Here is a 23,755-nt window from a genome sequence, read left to right as displayed (position 1 = left end):
TAGTGTTTGACACCATCGCCAAACTTAAAGCCTCCAATTGCAAAGGCGATTCTGTCCCTGCATCAGTAGTCAAATCCTGTGCCCACACCCTCACCCCTATTATCACCAACTTCGTGAACGCTTCCTTCAATGCCAACCTAGTACCAGCTAGCATCAAAGAAGCCTGGGTCACCCCTCTCCTGAAAAAACCTACCCTAGACCCTACGGTGCCCACTAATTACAGGCCAATAACAACTGTCCCATTTCTCCTCAAAATATTGGACAAACTAGCATACAACCAAGTCCAAACTCACCTCGAACAAAACCACCTCCTTGGCACGAGGCAATCAGGTTTCCGCCCCAACCATAGCACAGAAACGGCGCTCCTTGACTTAAAAATCCAGATGGATACCATCAGAGACTCAGGAAAACTCTGCATCCTCCTCCTACTCGATCTCTCCGCAGCGTTTGATTTAGTAGACCATAATAAACTGTGTGCCACACTAGCGAAAGACTTCAACTTCTCCACCGAAGCTACTACCTGGATCAAATCTTTTCTTGCTGACCGCACCTCCAGGGTCGTCATAGGTAAAGAAGCCGCCAACCCAATCATAGTACCCATTGGTGTCCCCCAAGGGTCCTGTCTCTCACCAACATTATACAATGCATACACTAAACTCCTCTTCTCAGCGCTAGACGACATGGATGTCATCTACACCAACTTTGCAGATGACACCCAGATCCTCATCCCTTTATCGGGAGATTACACTCAAGACACCGACACTATCAATAAAATATATGCCATAATCCAAAATTGGATGGCACTAAATAGCCTCTGCCGTAATGATGAGAAGACTGAGGTTCTCATTGTGGGCTCCCAATCCAAAATAGAAGCCTTACATCCTGATTACTCATCCATCAACATTGATGGCACAAACATATCAGTACTCAAACAAGTCAAAACACTAGGTGTCTACCTTGATGCCAACCTCACCATGACCAAGCACATTAACGCCCTTTCCTCCTCTACTTCCTACACCGCTAAACTTATTGCTCTCAGTCGCCAATTCTTGACACCCACTAACTGTATCACGCTGGCAAGAGCTTTAATCTTATCCAGACTCGACTACTGCAACGTACTCTACCTGGGTACCTCAAAAGCCAATCTAAACAAACTACAGCTTATTCAGAATAAAGCCCTTCGGGCGGCCCTTGAAATAAGGAAGTCAGATCATATCTCAAATATTAGAAGAAACCATCACTGGCTCCCCATCAAAGCCAGGGTCACATTCAAAGCCCTGTGCGTCACATACAAATGCATCCACTCATGTGTCCCCATCTACCTCAACCACGCCATCACCAAAAAAGTATCAAAGAGAACCCTCAGATCTAACAGTCAACTACTCCTAGCCATCCCCCGATACAAGACTACCAAGGCAGGAGGCAGTAGTTTCCAATATCTCGCACCCACATATTGGAACACTCTTCCCCTCCCCATCAAAAATGAGCAAACGTTCGCAGGCTTCAAGAAATCTCTGAAAACGTGGCTATTTAACCAAGACTAAAAGCCTCTTCCATGCTTCAGGAAATATCACTGTATTTAAGCCCTGCATTTAAAGTTTTCATGTATGATTATTTTGTATTCACATGCACTGCGCCCGACTGGCAATTTCCAAGAAATGTTTTAACTAAGCTGTCTGTAACATCGCCGTGGTACCTAAGGGTTTGGGCGAGTAACAAATGCAATAAATAAATAAATAATAAATAAAAATAAATATGAAATCACGTAATACTAACCTATCAAAAATCTTACTTGGTACATCTGATAGAGCTGTAGGCCTATAATTGAAGGGATTAATTCGATCTCTCTTTTTTAAAAATGGGATTATATTTTTAAAAATGGGATTATAATGGATTCTCGCCATGATAAAGGTACTTGTCAGAGTCTTATAACTTGTCTAAAGATCAGCTCTAGGATATTTGCCCACTCTATTGGGTGTGCTTTTACTATAACATTTGATAGATTGTCTGGTCCAGAAGCCCTAGCCGAGTTTTTAATTAGTAAGAAAATATCAAGTGTGTTAAATACAATCTTCGTAAAATCAATTGGAAGATGTTGTATGTTTGATGCTATTTCAGGGCATTTACCCAGTAGATCATTGAAATGTGATATCCATTTCTCTTCATTTATTGAATTGAGTTTGAGTGATTGATTGGCACATGAAGAACGGTCATTCATTGAATTCCAGATCTCAGAAGTCAATTTCATGAATATGGCCTTTGACATCTTCTTTGCATCATCTTGTTTCTTAATCGCCAGGATCTGCTTAAATTGATTCTTATATTTAGTTTTTAATTTGATTTTTTAATCGTCATGGTTACAATTTGGCAGTGTTCTCAGGGCATGGCGTAGCTTAGTTTTGAGGTTACGAATCAGTGGTAGATAAGTATATTTGTGTTTAAATGAGGTGTGGGACGATTGTTGAGTGCACTGAATAATGACTTTCATATGATAAGTGTAATAAAGTCCTGCAGCCAATTCTGTGGATGTAATCACTGTAGAGAACCATTGCGAGAGATGTGATATCTGTGAAGGATGCCATTGTAAGCGGTTTCTACCTTGATTAAGTGATACCTACAGAAAATACAGAACACTGCAGTATGGATCATTTATCAGATGAAACACTCAGAACCCACCAGTACAGCCAGGAAAAAACTCCACTGGCTTCCGGTGGCAGCTCTTATCCAGTTCAAACCGCTAACGACCAGTCATAAATGTATTTTTGGTAAAGCTCCCCTATACCTGAAGAAAAAGATCATCATTTACCGACCTAGGAAATATCTGGGATCTACTGAGGGCTTCCTGTTGGAATTATCCTGGATAAAACGATCTTGTGGTTTAGGTCGAGCCTTCCATATCCAGGGTGCCAGAGTATGGAATGTCCTTCCCCCACAGCTATGAAAGACAGAGGACCATCTTGTCTTTCGTAAACAGCTGAAGATGATGCTGTTTTACTAGAATTGACTGTTCTCAGCTACTCGCCACTCTTTCTGCCTTTCGGCGCCTAGATGCCCAAAGGCTTTGGCACGTTACAAGCCTAATAACATAACATAACATAACATAACATACTGATTGTCTATAGGACTTCGAATTTTGAACCAAATGAGGGTTCCAACGTGTTTCTAAAAAGTGATGATCACTTGCAAAATTTGGAATAATTTTAAATGATGCAATCTGCTTATTTGCATTTGAGGAGATAAACACATTGTCAATTGTGGATGAGCACAAACCTCTTGACCAAGTAGATGCAGGAGGGGTATCTTCGGCAGATCAACCATTTAGCATGACAAACTGTCTGTTATGCATTAACAAAATCCAATTTGCTGCACGCAATTTTTAAAACTGAGCATTAGTTGATAAACAATTTGCATTGAGATCACCAGCTATGATGATAGTGCTGATTGTTGGATCTAAAAGGACTAAGAAAAGTGTCCATTCGATTTTGTTGAGAAAGTCGAGATCATTAGATGTGATAGGGTTCCAGTAAAAATTTAAAATAGCTGATTTTGGATAAAGTGGGTGGTAAGGATTTTTCGATTAGATATTAACTAATTGGATACCAGGATCCGGGGAATACCATTGCTCAAGATGGATTTGGGCATCCAGTCATGCTGCATGGAGTAAGCCTGCAGCTGGTCGGCCTTTAGGTGCTTTGATTGCTGGTATCCAAGCTATCTGATGGTGTTGCCAAATATGTTCAGATACAAGCCAGGTATCTTGTAACATAATAATGTTGTAACAATTGAAACATTCAGCTTTTTCAGAAAGAAGAGGAGAGAAGCCTCTTGTATTACATACTTCTAATGAAAAGGAGTGAAGAAGATGTGTTGTTGGAGGCTACTATGTGGTGGATTAAGCAGCAGCTTGAGCCGCTTGAGAAATACACGTCCATCTTGATTTAGGATATGCTGGTATTAGTAGTAATGGTTGTTGCATTCGCGTTTCGTCTCTCCATCTAGGACAGGGTTCTTGAGGGGTTGTTGTGTTATCACTAGGTAGAGACAATGGTGGTTGTTTCTGATAAGAATCCTTTTCATTTTTTAATGGTGCTTGTTTTAGACTTTCCAAGAGAAGACCATTAGATTGTAAGGCATATCTATTTTGCCACACAACATTTTTACAATTATGGAAGGAATTATTAATTCAACAATGTCAAAGCTAGATGGATCAATATAATTTATTGCCTCAATATCAGCAGAGATGATGTTCTCTGGATCCGAGATGGAATGAAAGATCATTAATAAAGTTGATCTATTGGGAAACGGATCGGAGCAATGTCTTCCCATCATCGTCGCAATCAGTGTATCTGAATTTATTAAAGAAGCTTCAATGAGATAATCAATAGGAGCACTCATAGTCAAGTTATTGTTTAGATTAGGTGCTTGGGTCCTCACTATTTGTACTGGGGAAGGATTATGAGTAGAATTTGAGATCACTTGATAAGAGTAATCAGTTTTGTGTGTAGTTAATCCTGTGGTAGATGGTTCTTTTTCTTTTGTTGAAATGCTACTGTTTAGACCAGAGTGTGATTGAGAGACCGAGTTGTGTTTTGGTCGATCGGTTCCTAGTAAAACAGCTCTTTTGTGCTCCAGCGTTTTGAAAGACAGAGAGTCAACGTCAATATTGACACAAAAGGACTGTTTAAGTTTGTCTGATGGAATTTGAGAACCATGTAATCTCTGATGAATAATTTCCCTTTGGGATAAGAATTAGCAGAGTATACAGATACATTCATAAGTTCAGCATTGATGTTTTCAGAGTCTGAAAGTTCTGGGGGGACAGGTTTCAAACAATCATTATTGTTAGTGACACTTGGAACACAATTAGCAACCTTACCTTCAGATAATGTTGGTAGACCCGCTGGAGGGAGAGCGAAGGGTGGACATGCTGAGAAATTGTCATTAGTTTGATCACTTTTTGAGAATGTCTCAGGAGTCGCTTCAGACCTTTTATTACTTGGGATGGTGAGATTGTCTAAGAATTTTTTGGTTTTCTGATTGGGATTTTTCTTAACTGGAATGGCTAGATTCTTTTTTTTTTGTTAGGGTCATTATGCAACAAGGAGGTACGTTTTCTTTTTCTTTTCTTCTTCTGCTTTTTACCTTGCCTTTGTTGAAAAACATCATATACGGGAGCTTCGCTTTCACAGATTTCTACTATTTCTGGGTCAGTAGGATGTACGGTAGGATTAATCGAGGGAGAAATGGATGGAGAAAGATTAGAAGTAGCTGATACAGCTGAAGCAGCTATAATGGACAGATTGCTCTCTGTCCTGGTCTCCAGCATTATCAGGGTTGGTTGAACACAATTACCGTTAGTCTTAAGATTAGAATCCATATTATTCAGTTTTGGAGACAGGTTCAAGGCTATTCAGTCAATCTTATTTATCAAAGAATGAAATAAAGTAGTATTTGATACTGCTTTGCATTCTAGGATCTTGTGAAGCTTAGTAAGAGTAAATATGCTAGTGTTCATAGCAGTGAGTGCTGCGTCAAGAGAAGAATTTCAAGTGGACAGAAACCCAAAGGAAGGCCTCGGTGTGGATTTAGTGAACAATGCCACAAGGGAGGAATCGGAGTCAGATCGAGATATGATTCTCGAGGGTTCATCATTGACATACATATTAGGTGAGGTTGAAAGTCTAGTCTCTTGATGAACGGGATTACTTTGAGAGATGGTATTCAAAGGCACAAAGTCTTGAGAGTTTGGTCTCTGGGTGGACTGAATTGATGCAGTTGTGGCATGAGGTTGTGAGAAAGAAGGTGCAGATATATGAGAAGATGATGTGGTATGCAAGGAGTCTCATTTTAATATTTGAGTGTAGAGTGGTGGAATTGTTGTTGAATCTAGCATGTGAATGGAAGCATAAACTTGCATGCCTAAAGAGGGATCTACAATGGCAGTGGTCATGGGAAAAAGCTTGGTCTCTGAGTTCGGTGCGATCGAAGTCGCACACGTCTGCATTGTAACGTTGTAGAGAGTAGAGGTAGGATTAGCATGAGGATTAGGCACTAGGAGCAAAGGTTACTGCAGGAGTCTCAGACTCTGCAGCTAGAACAGGATTCAGTGCTAGCGGCCATTCTATTTCATCTCTAGAGGCCAGAAAGAATCTAATGTTGCTGTTAGCATTAGTATTAATTGCATGGGAGCGGCGATTGAATATTTCAGCTGGAGACCGCTGCATGGGCTTTAGATGTTTAGTTAGAGAAGCTGTGGCTTGCAGGGCCATACAGGAAGTGAGGCGGTAGGTAGCCATGAAAGTAGTTAGCAAGATCCTCGTTAGAGTAAGTGGGGTGCAAAAAAATAGGAGACCCTTGAAAAGTGTCAGGGAAGAAAGAAAATAGGGCTGCTCATAGATAAAAGAGCGAGTACTGACACGGCGACACTGCGGACCAGTCGTCAGCAGTCAGCACTCGTAAATGGAACTCACACAGGTGCACGCGTGCAGGTGCATGCAGCTGCTCCAATTTATTCCTGGTCACGTGATTAGAAGGCGTGGCTGCAGTAAAAGTGAAATTATGCAAACGTTAGCTTGTTTTACAAATATATGAAGTCCAGATTAGCTCAATGAACTTAATGAGTATTAAGAGATAGCTAGTACCCTAAGGTTTTCAGAAAGTCAGATCCAGTAAAGTTGCAAAAGCAAAGTGAGGATCCACAGCACGTTGAGAAGGCTCTGAAGCAGTCAGCACTCGCGAGGGTACTCATACAGGTAAGCACGTGGGTTCGAGAGACTGGTCCAATTTAGTCCCGGTCACACGATTAGACGGTGTGGCTGCAGTAAAAGTGAAATTAAGCAAATGTTAGCTTGTTTAACAAGTATATGAAGTCCAGATTAGCTCAATGAGTTCAATGAGTATTAAGGGGTAGCTAGTACCCTAGGGTTTTCAGAAAGTCATATCCAGTAAAGTTGCAAAAGCAAAGTGAGGATCCACAGCACATTGAGCAGGCTCTGCAGCAGTTAGCACTCGCCAGGGCACTCACACAGAGGCGCGCGCGGGTGTGCGCAGCCACTCCAATTTATTCCCAGTCACGTGATTAGAAGGCATGGCCTATGGTTTTCAGAAAGTCAGATCCAGTAAAGTTGCAAAAGATGCAAAAGCAAAGTGAGGATCCACAGCACATTGAGCAGGCTCTGCAGCAGTTAGCACTCGCCAGGGCACTCACACAGAGGCGCGCGCGGGTGTGCGCAGCCACTCCAATTTATTCCCAGTCACGTGATTAGAAGGCATGGCCTATGGTTTTCAGAAAGTCAGATCCAGTAAAGTTGCAAAAGATGCAAAAGCAAAGTGAGGATCCACAGAACGTTGAGCAGGCTCTGCAGCAGTCAGCTCTCGCAAGGGCACTCACATAGAAATTCTTATTTATGTTTCTTGTCCTGGATGTTCACACCACTGCCTACCTCTTCCATCCAACTCATGCTCTCCTTTTCCCTATGGATCCTCACTTGCCTCCTGGATATGGATAGCTGTGGTTAAATCTTTATAGATTTGTCTTGACACCAACCACCCTTCCTATTGCCCACACTCTTTATTGATCTATAACAATGTATCTAGACAGCCGGAAAGCTTATGCTATAATCGTGTAGCACCTTACATGCAATTAAAGGATCACATGCTGGCTTCACTTCTTGCTGGTCCCAAGGATGCTCTCCTACCCCCACTCACTGCTCTGTCACTTCTATATGCACCACCACTGCTAACTTCCCCCTTCAAAAAGTTTGCGATACGTTCCTCATTTTCAAGTTCTCACATCTCACTACAGGTGCCTTTTTTGAATTAATTGAATCCGAAATGTCTAAAGGAGAAAAAAATGAGTTATTTTACTGAAAATAACTTTCGGTTCTCTTTATCCCAGACATTTCGGACAACCCCCTTCCCTCTGTCTCCTGCATCCCTTTGCAACACCAGTTCCCTTCGCTTGCATGTACGGGAACTGATGCTGAAGGGTCCTCTTTTCTTTTTCTTTTTTTCTTCTTTACTATATTCCAACGGGTGCTCCTCCGCAACCCCTGCTGACATTAAAGTGAACAAGGGTATATGGGACACCCCCGAAGCCCCCGCTGCCCGTTTCTGTAATGACACCGAATGGTGGACTTCTTTGAAATGTTCATCTGTATGTAATTTTCATACGGCTGAAATTCAGTCAAGTCTCCCATTTGTTTTATTTTCCTACGTTTTTTGTATGGAAACTGCCTATTTCTAAATCACGACTGCCTGCTGATCTAGGCCTGAACTTCCAAACTATTGTCTAATAATTATCTAGTTGCTGAATCACAAACCCAATCTTTACCAATGAACAGTATCACAGTATCAGAGTCTCCAAGTTATTGGTTAATCTTTGTTTCCATATTAATGTTAGATGTTGTGTTCCTTCTATAGTGGGATCTGTCCAGCATCTGCAATACAGCTTTATGTTAAAAAGTCATTTTATGCCTGATCTGTGTTTATAAAAATGTATGAATCAAATCACTCAATGTCACCGGAACAATACACGCTCCTATGTGACTTATGTCTAAGGTATCCATTGACTAGAGGCTTGTCTTTGCAATAGGTGTTGCGGAGTCGGTCGCAGAGTCTTTGGGTCTGCACTAGAGAAGGTTCACTTTTGTTTGGCTGCTGCTGCTGACTGCGTTTCATAGGACTGCCTACAGTCCTCTTTCTACTGCAACTACCTAAGAACTTAAAATCCCCAGAATACCGCAGAGCGGCCGCGGAGTCGGTCGCAGAGTCTTTGGGTCTGCACTAGAGAAGGTCACTTTTTTTTGGCTGCTGCTGCTGACTGCATTCATTGGACTGCCTACAGTCCTCTTTCTACTGCAACTACCTAAGAACTTAAAGTCCCCAGAATACCGCGGAGCGGCCATGGAGTCGGTCGCAGAGTCTTTGGTTCTTCGGGCTCTGCGGGCTCCGACCCGCCCGCTCCCCCACGACTCCCACAACACCGGCTCAACGTGGGTCTCTGCGCCGGCCTCCTCATCCCCAAGGGAGGCTGCGACTCTCCTCGGCGGCGCCTGCAGACCAGACTACATACTTCCAGCAGAGAAACGCGAGCCTCCGACGGCGCCTCCCTCGCTCCTTGGACCAGCCTGCAGCTCGCGGCATCCTCACCCCTGAGACACCAGTGAGAGTCTCCGGATCTCACAGAAGCTTTCTTGCCCCTCAGAGAGGTCAGCGGCTCCCCACGCCAGCGCCCTCGCATAGAAGCACATACGCCAGCAGGCAGCCGTTTCCTTGCAGAACGGCTTGTTCACTTCCTGGAGGAGCCCGCAACCCCCGACGTCACCACTGCCAGGATACCTACGAGACTTAGGATCTCGAGACCAGCACAGCACCCCCCCTCACCCTGCCAGGCAATTACGGACCACGAGGAAACTGCATGAACAGCCTGTGGTCTCCCGCGGAGTCCTGAATAGCTTGAAAGACGCTGAAAAGGTACATACTTCAGTCGTGGCATGAGCGCCCACTAGCCACACCACACCGACATCTAAGAAACTACACAGCTTCGCATCGCAGCGCTGCTCACTGACACACCCTCATTGGATTGCTATTAAGACACCAAAGGAACTCTTCTCTCAAATCCTGCTTTTTCCCTACCATCACATCTACAGGAATCCTGACAACATGTGAAGAAAATAACGTACAGAATGACCTACACTTTCTAACCACAGATCCCTCCACAGCACAAAACAAAGTTAAAAACAAGCCCAAAAGATATCAACCCGCAACGGAATCAAGAAGCATATCTTTTGTCCCCCTCCATCTTTGGCTCACTGCATCTATCTCTGCAAAACAGGCATAAATCAACGAAACATCCCCGGACTGGGAGACCGAAAGTACTTGATCCTTGAATCCCAACAAAGAAACCTAGCACCATACCTGACTCCTCTGGCAGACACTAGCATTTTGGGAGACCGAAAGGACTTGACCCTTGGATCCCAGTAAAGAAGTCTAACAGCATACCCGACTCCTCTGGCAGACACCAGTGCCGGCAACATACAGGAGATCTGTGCAGGCTACCTACAGGAGACCGAAAGGGCCCGCCCCTTGAATCCTACGCCACACATCCACCGCAACAGAAAACTCATCAACAAGACACCGAAAAGACTAGTCCTCCAGATCTCAACAAGGAAGACACATCAATCAATGTTCTAGTTATAATAGAGACTTGGATCTATCACCACTCAGGAGACTGAAAGGGCACGACCGTTGGATCCTGAACACAATATCAAGCACAATTTACCGTTAAGTACTGCTAGGAGACCAAAAGGGCTCATCCCTTGGATCCTAACAAGAAACACACCAATCCATGAAGAATGTCTACAAATCGAATCACTAAACAACAAAGCATCCAACAGCCAAAGACTAGACAAAGAACTAAACTTGTCACTGTTGGCTCGTCTGATCAAGACTCGTCACAACTAACCATGGAACAATCTTTTCAAAGAGCACCAAATCCCAAAGGAAACCAAAAAACCTTATCAAAGAACTCCAAAGCTAAACGAGAAGCCTATCTCGTAATAGAAGACCCTCCCAACATTGGCACTACTCTCCACGAAAACATTCAATCTGAATGTGATAACCAACCTGCTGAAGAACTAATACTTGCTCAAATCAAAGCACAAGTCCACAATCCTTGCACTGTAAATCAACAGGAAGACTCATCATGTCCAATCATTTACACTCCTGTGTCACCCCACAGCAACCAGGAAATTGATATTCTCGCCCAATCTACCGAAAACGATCGACCTGCAAAGATCAGTCCTCAGTGTAACAAAACACAAGACACAACATCAATACCTGCACTCAGCACTCAGGAAACCAGAACAACGACATCTGATCACATTGAACCTCCAAATAACAACTTGAACTGCTCTAGTGGAAACACAAAGACAGCAAAAAAGAAGTTCAAACGACAAGTGATCAAAGAAACACTCTACTCTCCACAGCTAGCCCCGTAACACAAGAAACCACCAACAATTCGACAACAAAAGACCAATCAAACCGCATTCCTGGCAAAGACACCCCAATACACCAACCAAGTGAACTCAGAGACAACCTACATTCTCAAAAACCACCATGGACTTCATCCCAACAAACAAAGAAAGAAAAAGCAAGGCTAGCAAAATTGGCGTGGCTACAAACTCACAACTCCATCAAACTCGCACAACCTTCAGACGCTGCTGGTATCAAAATAAAAACCAAAGCAGCAAGATTATCAATGGACATTACTGAATTTGTGTCATCCGCAATCGGTACCGCGGGTGGCGGCTCCTTCCACGTTGGAGGCTGCAACCCGGCAGGTAGGGCAGTGCAGTCCCTTCTTTGTGTCTGGTCTCGAGTCATTGGCCTATCGTAGCACTGCCGGAAGTTATCTGCCCCACAAGCCCGGCAGTCGCCGCGTTTCAACCCTTTGCTGGTCCTCGCTCCAGTGGCTCTGGTTCTTACGCTCTCCCAGCTGTGCCCTCTGCTCGCCTCGGCGTGCGGCGGGTTATCCCTCCCTCTTCCAGTCTCTCCCTCGCCGACCTCTCGGCATTTTCTCGCTTCCTCCTCCTAGTCTCGGTCGCTGCTCCGGCGGCGGGCGTTTTTCTTCTCTTTGCCGCTCTTTTCTCTCGCGGTTCTCCAGTTTTTCCCTTTCTTCTTTCTGTTGTATTCTCTCCTGTAGGTCCGCTCTTGTTCTACCGCGCCTGTGTTTCCCTTGGGCCGGTTGCTCAGTGGCTTCCTTCTCACCTCGGCTGGTGGATCCCGTTTATCTAGGGATCCTCCCCTCTCCTGCTCCCATTCATCTGAGTTTTGTCGTATTGGATTTACTTCCTGTGTTCAACCCTGTGGATCTCGTCTCTGCTGCCAGTCCTACTGCTACATTTGGATCTTCACCTACTTCATTGCCAGAAGTCTCCTAAGGGTTTTTTTCCCACGTGTGGGTTTTTTCCCTTTTGTCCGGCCTGTTCCCGGAAAAGGGGCCCCAGGACGGCTGTCTATTCAGCAGTCACTGTGGCTTCTCACCGAGACAGGCAAGTGCTACCTAAAAAAGAACGGGACTACCTGAGCCGGCGGAATCTACGAAACTCAGGTCACTCTGAAGACTCAGGTGAGGAGAGTGTGGAGGGACGGGAAGACGAAGGGGTTCGACAGCTTAAGCATTCACAATAATGACAAGCATTGAAAAAAGAAAGGACGTTTTTGGCAACCGACCAGAAATACATCAACTCCAACTAACATTGACTACGTGTATCACACACGATACCCAAAAATGACCTGTGAAAACAGAACCTCAATCCGACTATACTGACAAACAAACCTTCCCAACACGCTTCAATTACGATTCAGACGACTCTTACTATACGCCAGATCCTTCAACAAAGAACTTAAAACCGATCACTCTACAAGACAAAAACACCAATACCACACCAAAAGACGATCACCCTGAAGAAAACAACAACCCGAGAATTCCGACAACGATGATAGAATTACAAAACATGCTCATAGTAATACTTTCTCAAGCGATTATTACCTTCCTCAAACTGCATGAAAGTATGAAAGACAGCATCAAAGAACAAGCAACTCTCTTGGCTCTGATACACTCGAAACAAATATACATGGAGAGCTTTGTCTCGTCACTCGAATCCCGCTTGACTGTTGAAGCGGAAGAATCACATTGTTGGCAACAAAGATTAGCCGAAATAGCAAGAGGGGATCGTCAAGAGAAGACAATGCTAACAACAGAGCTCTTACAGTTTCTTAAAGCACACCATCAACAGCATTTAGTCCCACAACCCAACATGCCTACTCAAGAAGGAATACCAACCTTCCCTTCCGACAATCTACTCCAACAACCAATTGTCGCCACCTCGACCCATGAACATCACGTGCTGAATGAAACAGCCGGAAACATCACCACTTCAAAATCGGATGCTATGGAACCTAAACAAGCAAATAAGAACCCCAATGAGGCATACCAGATCTTCACAAAAGAAAAAACTTAAAGGACCCAAAACCTATACAATCCAAAACCAACAAAAAACGACAAACGGGCTCGAGAGCATTCCTAAGAACCGTGAAACCAACCACCGAAAACCAGGAAAAGCAAAACCCTAAAATCCAGACTCAGCCTCAAGTGCCACGAAGACCGCCAGCTGAACCATCTATTGATGAAGAACTACTTAATTTATCTACCCATGAAGACCAATTACTAGACAATTTACTGCCACCAAGCCAACCAATAAGCCATGTGAGCTTCATAATAATTGATGAATATCCTTTGGAACATGAACAACCAATAACTCTCAGAAATCTCAGACCTCTCTATAGAGGAAATCTCAGATGCATCCCTAGAAAGCGACACAATGGATGAAATAACACATGAAACCTACGACCAAATCTCATCCGAGTCACTCATGACAAGCCTACATGATCGCACTGAACACAGCTTCATCTTTCCATCATTTGTCAATCCGCTACGACAAAATGAAATTTACGAAATTCACATTGAAAACGAAACTAATAGATTGGAGCCTCTAATTCTAAACAGAAATAATGTTCTACGCCTTTTTGGAGCAATACCGCAATTGAGGAAAATAGCATCAAAAGACATTGACTTCACAATATTCAAAGATGACCTAAACTTAGATAAGGTTGTCATAGAGCTGGCAGACCCAAACAAACAGGAACTGATATTATCAAGTCGTGCCCAGCTACAAAAACTTGGCTTCATCTGCTGGGCTGCCACAACCACAAGAATACCTACTAAACAGAAATACAGAGACACTTCGGACAGAGACTACAACCGGCAACATCAATCGAGAACACAAACGACCAACTGCGCTGCCGATCACACTGGAGACGACAGAAAGTGGAGCAGATCACCACAAACACAAAAAACATGCAGAGATGAAAGACCGATCAAAAGAACCTATAATTCGGAAACCTCATTCACAGGAACTGCATCTTTAGAAGACTCAATGATCTCCCGCTCATAACAATCAACAAACCTGGGATACACATGGTCACCTTGCTCGTGGAACACCAGAGGAAACTTGCATCTCTTCACAAATCCGTCCAAAGACCTTGAACAATACCAAATCATATGCCTTCAGGAAACTTGGCTCAGCGAACATCCAGCCTGTGATGGCTTCCTCACCTTTCTCAACCCTGCCATTGTCAAAAATCAAGGAAGACCAGCATCAGGGCTCTTGACCCTAATCAAGATAAATCCCCACTGTACAGTAATGAGCACTGAAAACATCAATCCATGGATCCAATTAATAAACCTAATGTGCACGAAGATCGACTCACACAATGAAAAAAAAAACAACACAACAGTTATAATCTTAAATCTGCATTGGAACCCTACAGCAATATCAACAGAAGCATTCATCGATGGCAATCGACAAGGCTGTGACAAACCACCAGCTACCAGAAATAATAATCTGTGGGGACCTGAATATCAAGCTATACAACCAAAATGGATCCCTCCGAACTCAGTCACATCTTGCTCTGAACGCAAATTACTGGATGAACGAAATTACAAATTGCAATCTCATCCTTCTGAACCATGCAAGGAAGAACTCTGTAGCCTACATGCCAACCTGGACATAGGATCATCAAACGCAATCATTGATTAGATATTCCTATCATACAACCTACATGAATCTGTCATAATCACACAAACTATTATAACTGATAAAAGTGACCACAGCCTACTCACTGTCCACTCCGGGCCAATAACTCAGCAAAGTGAACCAGTACCAACAGTCTCTGTGGAACTCAACGGCACAACATCAAGACTAAGGATTCCACAATCAGCCATGGAAAACTTACCGAAGAAACTCCATGATGCCATTCTAACAGATTCCGAGAAACTCAACTATGAGTGGATTCTACTCCCTTTCCGGCAAACTCTCAAAAACCGCCCACACATAGATCATCGCCATACATACAGCCAAGAAATAGCTGATAGGAAAAAATGCTTAAATCGATCAATACGACGTCTAAAGAAAACAACATCTGCAGAAAACAAGAAACAGATCAAAAATCTGAAACAGAAATACGCAAACTGGAGAAAATCACAACAAAAAATCATCCAACAAGCAGATGCAGAAAACATAATGAAACTACACAAGACCCACAATACGAGAGACCTCTGGAACTTGCTCAACGACAACCTGCAAAAACAGCACAAACTGACAGCTAATGTTCCACAGGAAATTTGGATTACGCATTTTTCAACCATTTATGGAGCATGAAAAACGCAATCCCAAATCCAAATGCCCACAAACAAACTGAAATGGCATGTAAATGCAGAATTTGAAGACTTCATGCAGCTCATCAAAAACCTGAACACGTCTAGAGCGCCTGGGCCTGATGGACTGTCTAATGCTGTCATTAAGCAAGACCCGCCTGCCTGGGCGAACTTCATGTGCCATATCACAACTTTGGTAAACACACTCAACCGAATACCAAACTCTTGGAGGTCTGCAATAATTGTTCCAATTCATAAGCAAGGACCAAGAGAAGAACCACAACATTTCGGCCCAATTGCCTTACTAGACCCGCTTGGGAAGCTATTCGCCTCAATACTTCTGAAACAACTAACTGCGTGGGTACTCTAAAACAACATATTCTCAGTAAGGCAAACAGGTTTCACAGCCAATGTCGGAACAAATCTTAATCTCATACTACTCCAACTAATAACGCATGAAGCCATCAACTCTCACACTACAACACACGCAGCATTCATTGATTTAAAGATGGCCTTCGATGCGATTTCACGCCAAAAACTATGGTCAAAACTCAGAGCATGGAATTGTCCATCGAACATCCTTGAACCAATCATTCTCCTCTGTTCAAAAACCACCATAAAAGTGCGATTATCAAAACAAGGAGCCACCACCGACGCAATTTCAACAGTAAATGGCCTAAAGCAAGGCTGCCCCTTGGCAACAACTCTCTACAACCTGTTCACGGCAGACATTGAGGAACACCTAAGATCCAACAAAACAAATCCACCTAAACTCTACACCAGTCCCTGCGATGGCATATGCAGATGATATTGTCTTGTTGGACAAAACACTCACTTGACTACAAGCATCTCTAACAGCCCTGAGTAGCTATATGGACAAAAACGAACTAACGATCAACATCGGGAAAACCAAGACAATGGCCTCATTACACGGTAGGCGGTAAGGGTTTACCGGTACCGGTAAGGGCACTGGTACCGGTAAACCCTAACCGCCTTACTACGAGTTCCCTTTGCAGGACCCGATCTTAACGGCTGGTTTTACCGGCCGTTAAAGTAGGGTGCCACAAAGGGACCTTGGTGCTAATTACGGTACCGCAATTTGCGGTACCGTAATTATCGCCTTCCCCATTCCCATTATGCCCTATGGGGGCAAAAATGTGAATGGGGAAGTGCCTTGGTGAATGGGGAATTACCGCCCCCGCTGACCTTGGAGTAGGGCGGTAATTCTGCCATCCACCAAGGCGGACACGGTAAAATACCAGCGGCAACCATGGCGCTAATAGCGCCATGGTTACCGCCTACCGTGTAATGAGGCACAATGACCTTAACCAAATCATTCACAAAATAAACACACAAATCAAGATTCAACATCAATGGGAACCAAATAGAAAACATGAGAACTTTCAAATATCTTGGTGTCCTAATTAACCAATCAAAATCGGAGGAGCAATGGATTGACAAAATCGAACAAACCTCACAAACTCTAGCAAGACAAGGATGTATACTTCACAGGAAATATGGCCAGTTTTCATTCAAACCTATCATTGCCTACTACAGACAGAAGTACATCCCGATACTAACATATGGAACAGTAGCAATGCTGAACGCCCGCACAATAAACTGGATGAAATTTGAAACAATTTTCTGGCGTAAAATTCTCCACTTACCACAGTCATATCCTATGCCAAGAATCTGCTATGAAATGGCAACGCAGTCAATTGAATCCATTGTACTATGGAAAAGACTAGATATCTTCCGAAAAATACTCACCGACCAAAAAACCCCAGCTATCCAAATCCTCCGAGCCCAGGCTAATACCTTCAACAACACGGTATTACAAAAATGGAAACATTCAATGAGGAAGGAAATGGAAAACGAAGACATCACAGAAGAACAGCTAACTCTCCGCCCACAACATGCAAAAATAAAAGTTCTTCAGAACGACTGGATAAGAACTATTCAAAAGAAGAACGTCTACAAACAGAATCTTCAATGCACAAAAGACAACAGGAAAATCCATGAACTACCACAATGCCTTCAAATCTTTCCAGACCAGAGCATTAGAACAACATTCTTAAGAGTGCGTCTGAACATTCTACACAAACTCATACCTATCAACAACATGACAGATCGATGTCACAAACAACTACTGTCGATTTTGCAAGGATCAAGCCATCCCAGAAACTATATTCCATGTCGTTATGGAATGTCAAGCACTTTCTTCTCTCAACGCAAACAATTTGGAGCATTCTTCCAACTCTCAGAAAAACAAATGAACACTCGAGAAAGATGGACCGCCCTACTTAGTGGACATAACAATAAATACACTTACACAATCACTCTTTTCCTAAGCACCATTTTGGAACTGAAGGCAAGATTACTGTGAGATCAATTCTAAATCATTAGCTCTTACCATTCACAGATCACAAAGAAAATGATGAAAAAGTTTACAAATAAACTAAATCATCAAAAAAAAAAAATAGGTGTTGTACCTAATTTCAGGATGAAAAAAAAATCTAGGGTTTTCCAAGCACCTTCAAACTGTATGAATTAAGCATGTTTGTAGGAATTAGATTTCCACAAAGAAAAGTGTTGTTTTGCATTCTCAGCAAATGATCTGCTGTCCGTCCAGGATTCATTAGGCAATTCCGGGAGAGACATGTTTTATGTTGAGTGTTCAAGACACAATACCTAAATTTACTTACAAAATGGAATTTAAAAAAATATATAATTACAAAACAAATGCGTAGTTTATCTGAACATTACAAATGTGTGTAGTTGTTTGTAAAATTGTTTGTGAATATTCAGTTTTTCAAGAATCGATAGTTCTGAATTTTGACCAATGAGATCCTTTCAACAAATGTATTTGTGGGTATGGTAAACTCCACTAATTCTCCTTTTTCGCAGATGCAGTCACATGTCTAAAGTGCCCAGACATGGAATGGCCCAATGAGAAGCGTGATCAATGTATTGAGAAATCGATTGAGTTCCTCTCCTATGAAGAGCCACTTGGGGTAATCCTTGCTGTCACCGCAAGCTTTTTGGCCCTATTGCCTGTTTCAATCCTATGCATCTTCATCAAGTATCGAGACACCCCAATTGTCAAAGCCAGCAACCGTGGGCTCAGTTATTTCCTCCTTTTCTCCCTCATGCTCTGCTTCCTCTGTTCCCTCATCTTCATCGGCCGTCCCAAGAAGATCACATGCATGCTTCGGCAGACAGTGTTTGGGGTCGTTTTTTCCTTCAGTGTCTCCTCCGTTCTTGCTAAAACTATCATTGTTGTTATTGCTTTCAAAGCAACAAATCCTACCAGCCATGCACAGAAGTATCTTGGATCCAAAATACCAAACTGTATAGTCTCCTTCGGTTCTCTGATCCAAGTTCTTATCTGTGCTCTGTGGTTATTTACATCACCTCCATTTCCAGAAATGAACACCAGATCTTACAGAGAGAAGGTCATCTTTGCATGTAATGAAGGGGACACCATCTTCTTCTACTGCATGCTGGGATACATGGGCCTCCTCGCCACCATCAGCTTCATCGTGGCCTTCCTCTCCAGGAATCTCCCTGGAAGCTTCAACGAGGCCAAGCTGATCACCTTCAGCATGATGGTGTTTGTCAGTGTGTGGATCTCCTTCATCCCAGCGTACCTGAGCACACGCGGGAAGTACATGGTGGCCGTGGAGGTGTTTGCCATCCTGTGCTCCAGCGCTGGACTCCTCTGCTGCATATTCCTTCCCAAGTGTTATATCATTTTGATAAGACCTGAGAAAAATAGCAGACAACAGATGGTTGGCAAAAAGCATTTTGTGAATAAAGAAAAAGTTATATGAGAACTATCATTGTGGTATTCTGTTGCTGAAGAAATTGTGTCAGAAACCACTTGTGATTCTAAAGGTGCCCTCTTACAGTATGTGAGCAGAAGAGAGTATGGATTTTTCTTAGGAGCTATTGCAGGGGGTATAGGTGCTGAGAACACAGGGGCAAAGGCGCAACTGTCCCCCTTCTCCTTGATGAACGGGGGCAGGGGTTTCATTGTGCCCCCATGGAGATTATGCAAGTAGTTGCCTGGGGGCTCCTTGCAAGTGCAGACAAGATTGACTTGATCTAGAGAAATCAGCCTCAAAACGCCACCACGCTGTGACTTTTACATCATGGTTGGAATCGCCATGGCTTCCGGCTCCACTCCTCCTGTGCTAAGTGTTGGCGAAGTGTCAGCATGCACCTCCTTTTGCCATTTCTTACTTTTTCCCCTTTATTTTGTTGCATTTTTCTTGCTTTGTCTTTTTGCATTTGACTTTATCTCCATTCTTTTTTTCTTGACTTTCTCTTTCTTTCTGAATCTTTTCTTCTAGCCATCTTACTTGTCACCCCTCCCCTTTACTTTGATGCTATTGTCTCCAATCTCCCCTCCCGCATGCCTTTGCTGATATCACTGTCTCACTCTCTCGCTTAAGTAGTGAGTCAGCCCCACCTACTCCCGGTTCACATGTCCCTGGCTGGTTTAATCAAACTCAGTAGGATAGCTCAGCATGATAATGCACCTGCCGTGGAACGCTGCATGCAACATGAGGGTCCAGCTGCATAAGAGAATAGCAGAGAGGAATGGGAGATAGGGAAAATGGAGGGTAAAATGGAGAAATGTGGGTCCAGACATGGAGAGAAATAAGGAGGGTGAGCAAGCCAGGGGATGTGCTAGAGATAGACATGTGGAGAATAGAGGCGGGAGGGAGGGATGAATGAGGGGGAGAGAACAAGTGTGGGTAATTGGTTGTGTAAGGGGCAAGCAAAGAAGCAATAATGAGGGAGGGATCAGGAAGTAATGCATGGACAGAGAGAAGGGTGGATGGGAGGGAGAGACTGAGAGAGGGTGAGTGGGAGAGATGGAACAAACAAAGGGAAGCAAAATAATTTGTGGGATGGAGAGAGAGAGGGAAGAAGAGGTAGTCACAGATAGGAAAAGATAGCGGGATAGTGGGTACAGGGTAGCAGTGTGAGAATGGAGGGGTATTGGAAGGAGGCACGAGGTGGGAGGGCTAAGGGAATGGCTAGTGCAGAGGGGCGGATGCAGGGGTTGTGTGAATATATGCATAGTGGCCTTTCATGCTGCAGGATAACCATGGTCAGACATTTACACACAGGCACAAAGCCTGAGAAACTAAAGGCATAAAACAAGAGACTAATCAATACCCCTGCAGAGGCCTCAAGAATCCAGGAAGGGATGTGCCACCCTCTGAATGGGGCAGCAGAACAACAGTCCTTCTGAAGTGAAATGCCTCTCTGAGGCCCTCCTTCTAACGGGGCTGAGAAAGCATCAAACAAACATTATGATGTTTACCCCACGCCCCCCCACCCCCCAAATGTAACTTTGTGGATAGAGACTCTTCTAAGTCTCTTAGTGACCTCGTCGGGTCCGTTCAATCTTTTCATTTGAAAAGAGTTGTGAGCCATAAGGGTGCACCATGTTGGCAGTGTTCTGTGACAGCAACATGGGGCCTCATTACGAGTCCGGCGGTAACCGGGGTGGTAAAACCGCCTGGTTACCGCCGGACTCGTATTATCATTCCGCCTCCGTGACTCCAGGAATTACCAGGGCATTACAGCCCCGGCATCCCAGGAGTCACGGAGGCGGAATGGTGTTAATCCCCATTCCCAATGAGTCCGATAGGACTCAATGGGAATGAGGAAGTGGAAACACCGGCCCCATCTTGTGATGGTGCTGGTGTTTCCACGTCCGCCTGCAGGCGGGAGGTATTCAACGCGCCAGGTCAGACCTGGCGGGAACGCCACCTCCCGCCTGCAGGACTCGGGATCGGGCGGTCCGGGATTAGCTGTGGTGGCGGGTTTACCGCCACTGTTAATTCCCGACCGCCCGACCCGTAATGAGGCCTATGGACTTTTAATTTGGGAAATTACATGTTTGCTTTGCAGTGCATGAGTTAGAGGTTGCGTTTGCTGTCACTTTCAGGCCATTACCTCTCTCAGGCCTCTTGCACTATCCAGCAACCTTCTTATCACTGTGTCACATTTTTACCCTACTTTCCTCTACATTAGCACCTTAATGTCAATGATTGAGTAGTATCTTTTCAGTGGTCTTTTAGTGTTCCAGCTCCCCACTGGCTGCCTGTCCATGATAATCTGCAGCTATTAAGCTCTGTTCTGCATTCTTTTGACTTGAGTATGATATAAACGCCCCACGAGTGCTTTGGACTGTTTTTCTGTTTTTTCCAGCTGTCGGTAAGGAGGCTTAAAAACATCTTTTTGTAATGGGCCCCCACCAGCCCTGACACATTTTCAGATTGCAGTGCAGTTACATAATGCTTTGTAGTCCCTTCTCATAACCTTCTGACCCTTACACACCATGGTTGTTGGTGTTACTCTAATTTAATTATGCCTTAATTGCATAGTGCAGTACATGGAACATCTTTGCATAGAATATCACCCAATCGTAGTTGGCACTCCTTTAGTGACCTCGGAAAGATTAAATGCTGAGTTGCCCATGGCAGGATTCAAACCTGCGACCTGCTTATCACACACATTTCACAGCAGCGAGCACTCACCACGCTGAGCAATCTCACTGGCAAGCTTTTGTTCAAAACTCCAGAATGGTTCCATGTGTGACATAAGTTTCCATTCTCAGTGGGCTGACCCATGCTTTATATCGAATCACAGTACATTAATGCTGACTAGAACCGCATTGTTTGCTGTCTCATCTGTGAGGCTGTGGCTTGAATGGGCATACATATTGATTTAAAAGTGTCATTCTGCTATACTGCACCTTCTGGGCATGTACACCATCATGGGTGAATTTATCAAACTGCAACTGTACGTGAAAGCACACTTGCATGGAAAGATTGCCTTTAATACTGGTCATTTCAATACACTTTTACATTCAAAATGCTTTGTTTGTACTAGATGCCTAAACTAAATGCAATGCATTGTGCTATGCTCCTTCATACACCTCACAGCGGACTCCCAAGTCTCAACCAACTTTGGTGCAAATCCTATGAACGTTTGCAGCATTAGGGTTAAGGATTCTGTAAGTACAAAATAAATTTAAAAACTCACCCCGTACTGAAAATCAAAGGTCGGCACCCGTGGCAGGGAGGACAGCCTATCATTAGTGCTCAACAGACAAAGAAATGACAAACAACCCTTTGTCCTAAGGAGACTGAACAGAAATGTAAATCAATCATTGACTGGCCTTGAAATGATGAACATAAATCTGAGTCAAGTCATGATTTATTGAATTCCATAAAGGCATGTTGGCCAGCCTCAAAACAGACTTGACATTAAATAAATACAAATAAACATACTGAAACACTTCATGTGTACCCATAGGACTCTTATAAGCACAAATGCAACCATTTCTAATAGATGTTTCTTTGGGTCATGATCTATGTGCAACTGAAGAGTGTAAGTGGGGCGAGGGGGAGCGGTGCCCCTCATACTTCCAAGTCATTTTCTTGCAGGTTTTTTTAATAATAATAATAATAATAATAATAATAATAATAATAATAATAATAATAATAATAATAATAATGATTAGTAACTGGAAGGGTGGCTGCTCCCCTCCCTACCTATGTGGATCATTGCAGGGCATGCAGAAGTCATTTGAAGGATGCATGAAGACCCTGGATCTGGGAGCAAACACCCACACATAGAAGATGAAGAATTCCAGGCCGGGGGACAATTACCTAGGGTGGCAGTAGTGCTGCCCCTTCAGACAAAAAAATGGAAAATGGAGTTGCACTTACTCCCAACATGCCTGGTTCAAGGATAACAATCAATGTCTCTCTGAAAGCAAGAAGGGGCTCTGCCTATTAGGCTTCACTCTACTCTGGATGAAACAAGAAGTTGATATCATCTCATTTTAAATGTTCACTTAATCACTCTATTCAAAGTAATTTGTATTTTGTATTTTATTTTGTTAATTTATATAGCGCCGGGCCCAAAGGCATCTAGGAGCATATCTCGTGAAACAGAGTTGATAATTACATACAGGCAAAATAGGTGGATATAGCATCTTACAGACAGCATGCGGGTAGAGCTACAGAATGACATGTATAGGTACAGTGTAATATACAATAAAGGAAGTACAGGCAAGAAAGATATACAAAAGGTTGCGCTAAAAGTACAGTCATGATGATGTGGGCGGTTCACAAGCAGATAAACTATCTAAATACAGGAGATATGTACAATGAAGAATAAGAGCATTATATACAAGTAAACTATACAGAGGAATGGAGCAGTGCGGGTCAGGGGGCAGTAATATAATGCCAGATAGCTCATATGCTTTGTGCTGAGAGCCACAGTTTGGTTTTGCTCTTAATGGATTGGAAGGAAGGCTCGGCTCTGATAGAATTAGAAAGGGTATTCCAGAGTTTAGAGGCCAAGATCGGGAAGCTCGCGCCACCAGCTTTTTGAAGCTTGAATCTAGGAACGGATAGACTATGGGCTTTAGCCACTCTCATA

The 23,755-nt window shown here is 43.5% G+C and overlaps 1 protein-coding gene across 1 annotated transcript in view; it reads left to right on the top strand.

Moving 5' to 3' along the window:
- Window positions 1-19,113, top strand: part of LOC138528225 (extracellular calcium-sensing receptor-like) — a 194,234-nt gene extending 175,121 nt beyond the window's left edge. The window contains exon 6 of the mRNA XM_069639682.1: window positions 18,188-19,113. Within this exon, the coding sequence (XP_069495783.1) occupies window positions 18,188-19,113 (926 nt within the window). The remainder of the gene's footprint in view (window positions 1-18,187) is intronic.
- Window positions 19,114-23,755: the final 4,642 nt, after the last annotated feature.

Source organism: Ambystoma mexicanum, chromosome 7q (genome assembly GCF_040938575.1).
Source record: "Ambystoma mexicanum isolate Mex_15411 chromosome 7q, UKY_AmexF1_1, whole genome shotgun sequence".
Lineage (NCBI taxonomy): Eukaryota > Metazoa > Chordata > Amphibia > Caudata > Ambystomatidae > Ambystoma > Ambystoma mexicanum.
The sequence above is the reverse complement of the archived record's forward strand: the minus strand, read 5'-3'. Positions and strand labels throughout refer to the sequence as shown.